At 43.4% G+C, this 12,227-nt stretch overlaps 1 protein-coding gene across 1 annotated transcript; it reads left to right on the top strand.

Moving 5' to 3' along the window:
* Positions 1–177: 177 nt before the first annotated feature.
* Positions 178–12,030, top strand: gmip (GEM interacting protein). Its single transcript, XM_084037344.1, has 21 exons — positions 178–381; positions 1,483–1,573; positions 2,123–2,216; positions 2,356–2,395; positions 4,678–4,803; positions 5,667–5,731; positions 5,899–6,006; positions 6,115–6,195; positions 6,389–6,550; positions 6,736–6,873; positions 7,374–7,564; positions 7,723–7,814; positions 7,904–7,966; positions 8,091–8,180; positions 8,255–8,397; positions 8,511–8,687; positions 8,779–8,916; positions 9,017–9,216; positions 9,330–9,654; positions 10,295–10,397; positions 11,231–12,030. Exons 1-21 carry the CDS (start codon positions 336–338, stop codon positions 11,860–11,862), a joined length of 3,105 nt encoding a protein of 1,034 aa, XP_083893470.1. The 5' UTR covers positions 178–335; the 3' UTR covers positions 11,863–12,030.
* The last annotated feature ends 197 nt before the right edge of the window (positions 12,031–12,227 follow it).

Here is a 12,227-nt window from a genome sequence, read left to right on the forward strand (position 1 = left end):
AATCTTAACACAGTGACACCTTCTCACTCGTTGTGGTGTGATAGCGTGGGTGGGGCCTACAGTGACAGCTCGATACACTTCCTCTTCCCATGGGGCTGTAAAGATTGGCCAACCTCCATTCTACCAGAGGAAGATCATTTTGAGAGCATTAAACGGCAGCGAGCTCAGAGCCGCATGCTCATGATTTAGCGTGTGTACATATTGCAGTGCAGATTTCCTGCCCCCCCCCCCCCCAGCTGAACTGTTCTTTCCTGTGCCTTGCAGTGTGACCTTTAGGGGCAGATGATGTGTGAGTGTCGTTTGTAGCGTCTGGCTCCTGTGGGGATAGTGTAGAAATGGAAGAAGATCAAGTGCCAAACAAAGATTTCTTGGAAGCCACAGGTATGTACAAAGAATGTGTTGTTTTTTTTGAGGAAGTGTCATCTTTCACGTCATAAATTCTATATGTAACTCATGCTATATACTTTTTTTTGTTAATTTGTACCTTTGTTATTGTTTTAAAATCGATGAATATGCTCTTGCTGTGCTGGAAATGTGCTGATGATGCCATTATGACATGGGTAATACATACGGGTGTATGGACGATGGATATGCCTTTGTTCATGCTGTGTGACGTCCTAGTCAAAGGAGTCTTGGTGAACTTCCTGGACTCTACTTCTATTTTTGACAAATTCTTGTTCTGTCTTTTTATGTGACTTCTGTATTTTTATTTATCAAGATGTGGCCGTCTTAATCTTTAAAAAAAAAAACAACAGAATAGAATATTAACTTCGGATATCTTTGAGAGTGGTGTCCTAGAAACATCAGGAACTTTCCCCATTGAGACTTTAACAAAAGCAGTCAAGAGTTTGTCTCTGTTTAAGAAGAAAATGTCTAGTTTTGCTGAGACATCTTAGTTGCAAAGCAAGGACTCTATGTTCATTATGGGATGTGACACAAATTGCAAGCAGGATGTGGTTGACCAAATAGGAGACGTCTCTGAGTGAGCACGATTGCTTTTTCTCATTTGTTGCATCTGTTGTAGAACTTTTTGGTATGCCCAAAGGTGAAACATTAAATAGAGAGATTACAATAGATTGAGGCTTCATCATAACGCACCATGCACATTATATTTGAGTTCACATTCAGGTCAAGAGCTGTTTTTGTCAGAAATGTTAATGAAATGCTGTTAGATATGACTTCTACTTTTTTTTTAATAATCCTCTTTTTTTAGCACATCATTTATCTTCATGCTTGTTTTTGATGTTTTTCTCTTGAAGTTTGTTACGTTGTGCATGAGGCGTTTAGCCGATGCCTTTTTGTTGAGCAGCTAAGAAGAGTTGATGTGGTTATTCTTCAATAACCACAACAGCAACACGTCAAGGGACAAGTCAGAGCTACATGGCTGATTCATCAACCCAACCTACATATTTCTCTTGAATGACAAAAATAGTGTCAAAAATCATGTTATCATGCATGTTCCTTCTTCATTTCTCATTTCAGATGTGAAGAAGGTGCACCATAAAACTGAAACCAAGCGATACAGTGAGATCTTCAGAGACTTTGATAATCTTGATTTGTTTTTAATTTCTTCGTAAGTATAATACACAAATGAAATGGTGGCTACCACGTGTTTGTCTCGTCTTCTGCATCACTGAGCTTTGTTCTGTTTGATCTGAATGCCGCGATGGAAAAAAACACAATGGTTAGTGAGGCGTCATTCAAAGATGCTAAGCTTGGCTGATCAAAGGAAACCATACAGGATGAAACTGTTCAGATATATATGTCAAGTCAAAGTCACAATTATTATTTCATGCACTGGCAATAAGTTTATCATCTTTATAATGTTGCGTCTATCTTAATCTAGTTTTGTGACAATCACTGAAACCACTGGGAACTCCTCCTTTACGAGCACATCTGCACAAACATCACACCTTTGCTGTGAAGTTGCACTGCAGTAAAGTAAACTGGAAAAAGTGTATAAATAAATGTACCTTAAGATGCACATGGTATTTGTGTGTGATCAGCGACAACGCGTGCAGTTAAATCTGGCAGATAGCTGCAGGTAAATGGAGTGTTTGTCCCTCAACAAACGCTGAGCCTATTTGACTGTGTATGTTTTCAAATATTTTTTTATCTTCAGTGAAGGGGAGGATGTGCTGGCAGACACTGACCAGTCCCTATCAGAGCCCGTCTCTACAGAAAACGCAGATCTCACAGAGCAACAAGATGCATTGGTAAGGAATAGAGACTCAAAATGAAGCATTGTTCATATTGTTTTTTATTGATTTATTTTAGGAAACCACCCACAGGATACATATAGGTGTTTTTCAGGAGAATTATTGAGTCTTGAAAATACTTTTTTTTGGCCCACAGATCCGCGTTGAGGCCATTGAAGCTGATGGAAACCAACCAGGTATGATTTGTTTGTGAGGAAGAGGGACTGGTGTGTGTGTCTCCTGTGTGTGGCCGTCGGTGCGGTCGGAATGAACTGTGAAGCTCTGCTCACTGGGAATCAATAAAATGCTCCTCTGTGCTGTGTGTTGCCACCAGTGTGAATTAAAGCCTCTTAAGGTCACTGGTTTTAATGACCAACTTACCTTAACATAGACCGCCCTGAGACTGCCATCCACGTCCCCGGAGCTCATGAGTGATGATGTGCAGGAGCTGCTGTCAGTTGTGACATTTAATGGAGTATTTTCTTCAATCTTTACTTGTTTTCTTATAATTAGCCATGAGTTGTAATTGCCCTGTTGTAACAAGATTAGGATAAAGGAACCGGCTTAAAGCAGGAGACAGCTGCTATCAGTTTTTTTTTATTTATTTATTTATTTATTTTTACCTCTGACACTAGCGGAAGACAGAGTGGTCTACCAAAAAAAAAAAAGCCGGTTTTATTGTCATGCAGGCTGTTGCAGTAAATACAGGGAAGACAGAGAAAGGGACAACACTGTTACTGCCATGTACTCCAACTTCAGTCTGCCTCAACTACAGCTCACAGCACACAGTAAGAGATTAGGGATTACAGAGGAGACAGTGTTTAAAGAACACAGTGGACATACACATCTCTCACTGTAGCTGTCTTTTTAATATCTTCTTTTGGCGTCAAGCCCAAACCAATCTGAACCCAATGAACAATTTCACCGATGCTGTGTCCAGTTTAATGTCCCATTTATTTCCTCCTGCCAATCTTCAAAAATACCAATTCATTTGCGTACGGGTGCATTTAATGTCATCTGATCGAATTACATTTGGAATGTGGAAAATGAATTGGAAAGGAAATTCCCACCAAGCACATGACTAACATGCTCTTTGGCAATCTGATTTTAACGTGTTCCCATTGATTGGGACAGGACCCCCCCCCCCCCCCCTCCCCGCTCGGTCACACACCAGGAGGTAAACCTCTAAAGCCTTGTCACTTTGCATTCTGGAACTGACTAGGATAATCCCCACGCCAAGTGCATGAGGCTATCGCCACGGGGCTGCACAGAATCTGCTTGGAGACTGATTTTTGACATTCTCAGTGCTCTTCCTGAAACAAAACACAGAGAGGAAAGGCTAAGCGAGGTCAACCTTGGCACACAATCTGGCCAGAAATCCACCATTCTTCTGGAATTGCCTGTTCTGATCTTCCTTGTGGATTTTTCTTGAAGACGGGGAGGAAAATGTCACCCTGCTTGGATTATTACACCACTTGAACTGGATTTGGCGTCCAACAGACCAAAATAAAATCTGCATTTCTGAGTCAGGAAATTGACAAAGAAGTTCTCACTCTATTTTGGGGGATCCATGCTTGCTCAGTTAAAAACTTTAGTACTGCACTATGGACCATGAGAAGAAGCTCCCGGAGTGCATTTGTTGCTCTCACCTTTGACGACCGCAGAAAATGAAGATGTGTTGTAATAGATTTTGACATTTATTTGGAAATGTTGTGCTGGAATTGGAGCGCGTAGAGAAAGAGGAAAAAAAAGAAAGTGGTGAAGGGGCACGCTCGAGAAACCACGTGATTGTCAGGCATACATCGTCTGCTCTGTGTTTGCGTGAGTCAGAGAGGAAGAACCAGAGTGGTTGTCATATCAACGCCCTGCCTGCCTGACCACAGCAAAGCATTGACATGATGGTAGCTGATACTGCAGGCTGGCACTGAGTGGCGGTGGTGGCGGTGGTGAATCTGCCATTACCGCTCAGCTCGCCTCTTTGTTGCTGACTAGAAGTGAACAGGTGTGAGAGGGAGGAGTCAGGCAGAGAGAGGAAGAAGTGAGAGCAGGGAAGTTATTGAGTTAAAGCTTTGTCTTTGGTCCATAGAAACCTTCCTCTCTCTGGTCACATCCCCCATGACTGTCTACTGGAAGACTTTGAATTTTAGGTTTTTGCTAACATCAACAGTAAGCATCCATTGTGCTTACATGCAAGAGATATGCACACTGTGCTGAAACTTACAGGAAACCACAGGACCTGGATTGTGAGGATGCAGCTATGACTTGCCATATGCAATCATTGCTTCCTGTTTTGGGTTTGTGTCTACCATTTTTTTAAGGGACATTTTTGTATCGTCGTAGCTGAGGGGACTTCACTTTAGCGTACACAGGTGATTCCTTTGAGACTGTTGGTGTGTAGCCCGATGGACACTGCGTGATCCCCCTGGGTCTGGCTCCAAGTGTCTGGAGCCTGCAGTGATGATGATGTACCCCCTCTCAGCCCAGGAAGCAGACCTGGCCCTCTGCCGGTGTGATGATGGAGTGGAGACGGCGCTGCAGTACACCAAGATGTGGTGCCGCTACGCCAAAGACCTCCTGACCTGGATGGAAAAGAGAATCAGCTTGGGTGAGAAAAGGAAAACTGTAGCTTAGTCTACAGATGTGATGCAGTGATTATAAAATGCAAATGACAGAGAATCCAGTGCATGAAATCCTCTTATCTGCCATGCATTGACTATAGGGTTCGAGCTGTTGTGTATTGATTTAATTTGGAACTGTAATTAGCACCAGAAACAAGGCCAAGAGACACCCACATACCCTAGAAGGTCTCAGGAGAGCAGAGCCTTGCTTCATATTGCCAATCAATAAAGAAGCAGTACTTTACGCATGTAAGTGGGTTGATCTGCTTGGTAGAACACCATGTTGTAACCTGCCATAGTCTGTCTGTATTATTTCTCTGTGAGGGCATCTGCAGGTGGTGCAATCACCTCAGTGACACTCTACATACAGAGAGAAGGGATTAGAGGGCAGATTAGCAGGGCAGAGCAGGGTAATAAAGGAGACGGGGTGCGTCTGGAGTGCATAGACCCTGATTACCCTCGTACCAGCCTGCACAGGTGCTCAGTGTCCAGACTGTCCAGCATGAAAGTCTATTGGCAGCTATCAAAGCAGGAGAGTCCTCCTGCTCAGCTGTGCGAGGACCGTGTTAGGCAACAGCAATAGATGAGTAATGCTGGGTGGAGCTACTGTGGATTACACATAATAGAGCAATATTGTGAGATCCCTAATAGCATCAGTATAGTGTCCATTTAAAAAAAAGAGCAGTCACATCAAGAACCATTGCCAGAGTCAAGTTATGACCCTTAATGTTTCAGAGCACTCAGATTTTCTACAGACCATTACACAGATCCAGACACGAACATTGAAAACAATAATGCTGTTCCAGTATCCTGATCTGAATTTCTTTTTTTTCTTTTTTTTTTTTGACAGAACAAGAATTTGCAAAAAATGTCATCAAGACAGCTGAAGGAGCAAAAGCTAATGTTTGGCAGCAGGTATGGCTATGATTGTTTATTGAATGTGTAGCAAAGCAAACGTTTTAGTGATTATCACAATGTCTAATTGGAATTATTTCGACCCTGCAGTAGAATTGTCATGTTACCCCTCATCAATATACAGTATACTATAGAAAAGCTGTCTAGAGTTGTTCTTGCCTTTGTAGGAAATGATGCCCCTTCAGTACGTCTACACAATGGCGCTAGAGCAAGACATCAAGAACAGTTTGACTTCCAGAAAGACTTCAGAACTGCTGCAAAACCGCTGTCACCAAGTATGGAAATCCACGCACAAAGTTTGCATTTGAATGAGTCTTCTCTGCCTTTTAGAGGCAGATATGTAGCTACGACTTTGTGTTTAATTCAGCATCTCTTTCCCAAAGGCCTTGGCCGCCAAGAGGAATGAGATTGACAAGTGGCGCAGAGAGTTTAAGGAGCAGTGGGCGAAAGAGCAACGGAGGATGGTAAGTGAATAAGGACATGTTGTTTATGGCTGACATTCCAACAGACTGCCTGAACAAGAATCTAAAGCTAACCTTCGTATGACCTTGTCAATTTCTGCTTAAAACGTGTTACACTGCAAATGGCTCACACAAGAAAAATCACCTCATCTCCGTTTTTTTTCCCCTTTTGTGTGTCTCCCTTGCATGATTTCAGAATGAAGCACTGACAGCTTTTAAAAAGGCTCGTCAGCTATACTTCCAGCGCTGTGATGAGCTAGAAAAGGCTAAAGCTGTCTCCGCTAAAGCTGTAGATGACATAGCTGGAATGAAAACACTGGATAAGAGGCGGAAGTCCAAGGATGAAGCCCAGACTAAAGTGAATGTCCCCTTAATGCACTTCCTTAATATTGTCTGTAGAGAGCAGTTCTACTACAGTATAGTACTGAATAAATACTGTTGTGTTATGTTATCATTTTGTTTAACAATACAATTGAAGAGTAGATATTTATGCAGATTTGTGACGGTTTAGCATATCTCAGGTCTTCTCTCTGTGTCCTCCAGGTGATGGAGGCAGAGCTTCTGTACAGACAGTGTGTGAGTGATGCCAAGATCCACCAGGATGAGTTAGTAAAGGTCAAAGAGAGAATTATTTCCCACATTCGCAAGCTCATCTGTCAGGGAGACACTGTGCTCAAGGAGGTTCGTATGAAATCGAGGAAACTACGCATCTGTCTTCCTGTCAGCTAGATTCTAGATAGAGCGTTCACTGCAGCAGTCGCTAAGCATACTAGGTTAAAAGTGGCCGTCGTATAAAAATAGGACATGTAGTAGTGATGCCATGCATCTATTTTAGTCACAGAGTAAATCAAAATGACTAGGGCCATTATATGAATATTAATAGTAGCATCAGCTAAGGAAGCTACCGCTTCGGCAGATAAGTTACAATGCCTGAAGCATTTTCCTTTGTGTGTAAGATGACACATGTATTATAATGAAAGAAACCATTCTGAATAAAACAATGCATTTGCTTTAATATCATGATGATTTGCAACTTAGCTTCTATAATGGAATAAAACAGAACATTCTCGTGTAGTATTTCTACAAGCATCAAAAACAGCATTTTGCTTTTGTGTTCTTCATTTGAAAGGAAACGAGCACAGTAAATGTATCTCCTCCATCATGTCTCCTGTCTGCATCAGGCCACAGTCAACATGTTTTACTACCAGCGGCAGCAGACGGAGCCTGTTCCCCTCGGCTACCACAACCTTGAGTTGACATGCAGGTCCCTGGAGCCTGGCGAACCCTACCTGCTCTACATCCTCAGCAAGCGTCGCCCCGAACAACCTCTCCAAGTCTTTACCTTCCAGGAATATTATCCTCAAGGCAAAGGGTAAAGTAAACCAATGGCCAATGGCTGTCTCTGCTGTTACTTTGATGGTGGTGTTTTCTGAGGATATCATGTAGCTTTATATAAAATCATAGTTTGTATGCACTTTTACTAACTCGTTATCCATGAAATGATTGTCACCATCCCTTTTTATTTGAAAGGAACAGACGAAAAACCAGCAACACTGTCAGCTCTCTGCAGGACTCTTCACCTATGACAGACGATAGCCCTTTCAGACGGCACAGCGATGGCAGTAAGCCCTCCCGATGATTCCACCACGATTACATAAACGATCTGCTTTAATTTAATGTTTGCTTTTGTGTGTGTTTCGGTGCACTTCAGGGAGAACAGGCTACAGTGACAGTGAGAGTTTTGGAGGCAGTTTAGAATCTCTGTCCAGCCCTGGTAAGCACAAGCCTGCATTTGGTTCCTGAACTTTTTCTTTCACGTGCATATGAACATTTCAAGAATAAACATGTTTGCTCTCCCCTTTACTGTGTCTCTGCTCTGCGGGAATGCATAATTGAAGCTCACACTAATAGGAGGCTGCCTAAAACCGCATCGACTTTGACAGTGTCATCGGACGACATGGACGAGCGGGATACGGCCTCAGAATCAGGTTTGTTATTCCCTTTTTATGCCTCTGTAATGGGAATGAAGCAGCGTGACTCCATTCTCTCCCTCTCCCTTCAGACTACATCGATGGTCAGCCAGTCAAAGTGCGCATGCCTTCACGGGCTGCACTGACACATCGACTCAGGAAGATGAAGAGCAAGATGGTCAAATGCAAGCAGTGTGAAAACTACATTGTTGTCAACGGGGTCGAATGTGAGGAGGTATGAAATAGGAGCGATGAACAGTAACGGGGCATTTTGAGAAGAACTGCAGAAAATTAATGATTGAATGAAGATTGCTAATGTCTTCTGTCCTGTTCTTGTCCCACCTTCAGTGCGGATTGGCGTTGCACAGGAAATGTATGGAGGTGTGTCAGCTAGAGTGTGACAACAGGAAGGGGACTGTATTCGGAGTGGACCTTTCTATACTGTCTCGTGACAGGCCAGACGAGGTGCCCTTTGTTGTGCTTCTCTGCACGTCTGAGATTGAGAGTCGAGCTCTTTCAGTCCAGGTATTGTTTACCATCGGTGGCCGAAATGTAGAAGAAAGACTCTCGAGTTGACAGTTGTGGAAACAGTTTTCTGCTTTTGTTTTTCTTTGAGGGGGTTTATCGTGTCAGTGGGTCCAAACCCCGCATCCTGAAGCTCTGTCAGGCTTTTGAGTTGCAAAAGGAGCAGGTGGACCTCTCTGACCCTTCACCGCATGACATCACCTCGATCCTTAAGCACTTCTTCCATGAGGTACAATGAAATTCACTGGATGAATTAGGCTGATTATAAGAAAAGTTGGTGTCGGACTTGATATAAGTGAGTAACCGCTCTATTCCTCTCTCTCTTGCAGCTCCCAGAGCCGTTACTAACCTACGACCTGTACAATAATTTCCTTGCCATTGGAAAGACCATTCAGTACCTGAGTGAAAAGGAGCCGACATCAGACACTAACGGGATAATGGACATCATTCAGGACCTACAAAAGCTACTACAGAAACTCCCTGCCTGTTGTTACAACACCTTGCAGCACATGATGTCTCACCTGCAAAAGTGAGCATGCAGCCGGGTCACGGACCTCTGTAGTTGCATTTTACTCGACCCTCTCAGTAGATTTTTCTTGAATTTTCATGAATCTTGAATTTGCCTGCTCTCCATCTTCACAGAGTTTCAGAGAACTGCGAGAACAAGATGTCCCCTAGCAATTTGGGCATCGTGTTTGGGCCAACGCTATTGCGCCCTCTTGTGTCTACAGACATGTCAATGAATGCCCTGCTGGAGACTAGTTTCCAGGCTGTACTTGTTGAGTTCCTCATCACACACCACGACCAGATTTTCGGCCTTCAGGAGAGACCCAGCACGCCCCCTCCCCCGCCCCCCACTGCACCTCTTCCAGACACCCCTCCCAGAGCTTCCTGTGCCCTGGAAGGGGAAGTTCAAGTCGGCTCGGAACATAAAACCTCCTCCACAGAGCGGCAACACTCACTAGAAGTAAGTACTGCAGTGACGAAACCATTAACCCGTATTCAAACATGTAGGATTGTTACCCAAATGGAACATCTTTGAATAGTAGCATTTGACTGCTTCAGTTTAAATAAGGATCAGTAGCAGTTGCTTGGCTTACGCACATTGCTGGAGTGAGTTTTTACCTGAGCTACTTTTCCTGTTTAATTTACCTCAACACCTGGCACCTTAACCCCATGTTCATTCTAGCAGGATTAACACGTTGCTGCTGCTGCTGCTGCTGCTGCTGCTGCATCTCTCCTGCCCTCTGGTCTCCCGCTAGCCTTCTGTCACGCTATACTATGTGGACATTTCACTGCTATTGCTTATGAACAAATGAAGACATTTATGATGGCAGTACCAGATGGTTTAAAGGCCCAAACTTATAATGATCCGTCCTTCAAGTGAATTAAAAAGGTGGATACTGGGAGCAATCTCATAGTTTTGAATGCCCAGTACCATGTTTAAATTTGCACCTGACTTAAAAGGGGCAGAATCATCCAGTAGTAATGAAAGGGGCTTTCCCACTAGGAATCACTAGCACATAGAGCTGTAGCATTTCAGGTTTAGATGTGGTCTGTATAAACACTTGCAGAAATCCACCACTCAACTTGTGTCATTCCAACAGAGTCGAACAATCAAGAGAGATTCAAGCGAGGGTTATATATCTGACAAGTCTTCATCCAATGAGGCAGTGGACCAGCTCAGCCCTGAAGCCAATGAGAGAGCAGGTAGGCGGGATGTAGTGATAGAGCAGTTACTCCTGAGTAAAATAGGTCAACACCATAATGATAGAGTTTAATTCGTGGTGTTGATATCTCATGTAGTTTGTAGATGCTGGGTATTTAGGTGTTTGTATAACGAGTTAAAGACTATTGTGCCATATTGTACATTTGCTGCTTGAGGACATGTTTTAATTCATCCTTTTGGAGGTCTTGTAGGCTTGAAGAAAACATGTGTAATACCTACATGTTGTAGGTATTACACATACAGCTCCCAAGTTGTACTTTTTTGCTCACAGACAGCAAACAGCAAACAGTTACTCTGCATCTTCTAAGCACCAGATGCAGTTGGTGCAGAGTGCGTCAAGGGTCTGTTCTAGTTCCTCTTTTTATTTGTTTCCTCCAGTTATTTCTAGAAAGAAGACTTCCTTCCATTTTTTTTTTACAGACGCCATCTAATTGTATTCATCTGTAAAACTATGTGAGTCGGATTGTTTAGCTAAGTCTGAAGGTTTTACCTCTCCTTTGCTTGCTTTGCTCTTGCAGTAGTTTTCCATGGCTACAACACTAAGCAGCTCCAAGGTTTCTATTCACAGCTAGACACGTGATTATATCAAACACAGAATTGTCAAATTATCTTTGAACTTCCGTTAATCACTTTCATGTCAGTGCACGATAGTTCCAGTATACACTACAGTGTTCAGACAAACATTTAACCTTAAGTCAGTCATGGTGTTTCAGTTCCCTGAAACATACTGGGAAACCCAAGTTTATTATTACCAATAACCTGTGTTTGTATTAGTGTTATGAATCACATGCTTGTTCTCCCTCTTCTGCCTCAGTCCTGGCTATGAGAGGGGCATCGAGCGATCCTCAGTGCGAGCCGTTGGGGGAACCAGACTCTGATTTGGGGACCCAGCCATACTATCGCTTCACCAGACAGCCTGTGAAGTATTACCGGCATTACAACCCAGGCATAAGACTCCCACACCCAACCGTTCGTGCAGCCAGGCAATCTGCAACCCCAGCGAGGGGAGATCCAGGTAGTGCAGACAGCAGCCGCAGCTCTTCTCCAGAGCCAGGGACACAGAGACTCTCCCAAAACTCAGGCATCATCTATGAGAACACCCACCAGACCCACCAGTCCACCGTTGCCACAGAGAATAAAGTGGATATCCCACTGAGTCCCCGCGAGGTCGTGCAGTACATGCTGGGACTGGATTCAATATTGACATCAGCGACATCATCCAGTACAACACTGGAGTCTTCTCAGGAGGTGGCATCTGGGTCTCAAATTGGTCAGAACATAAACCTGTCCAAACCCAGACAGAGTGCTGAACATAGTCAGGCACTGTGTCAGTCACCAAAGAAACTTCCTGTTGAACACAGCCTGACCTCACCAGCACATAAGATCCTGTCTGGCCTGAAGCTGAGACGCAGCCACTCGGGGAAGGACGAGCAGCTCTTTGTCTGAGGAAGGATAGAAATCTCCAGTTTGTTCACTGGAATACAATATCTCCTAACGACTATCAATATTCATGCAGTTCATCGTGAATAAAGCTCCCATATTTTACACAGAAATGTAACTGTAAATTACTCAGATAAAGGTTCAGTTACCTTAAAATAAAATGTATCAAACTCACATTCGAGTCACTCTTTAAGGAGTTAAACAACTGAAAAGTTCAGACCTGATGCTCACTTGGATGCCACAGCCTTATCATGACTAATCCTCTTTAAGATTTTGATCTGTTGACTGTCCAGCTGTCTAAATCACAGACCCGACAAGAGGGGTTCACCTCTTTCCAATATTCCTTTTGCATCTGAATGTAACAACCAAGA

Source organism: Eutrigla gurnardus, assembly GCF_963514095.1.
Source record: "Eutrigla gurnardus genome assembly, chromosome: 20".
NCBI lineage: Eukaryota > Metazoa > Chordata > Actinopteri > Perciformes > Triglidae > Eutrigla > Eutrigla gurnardus.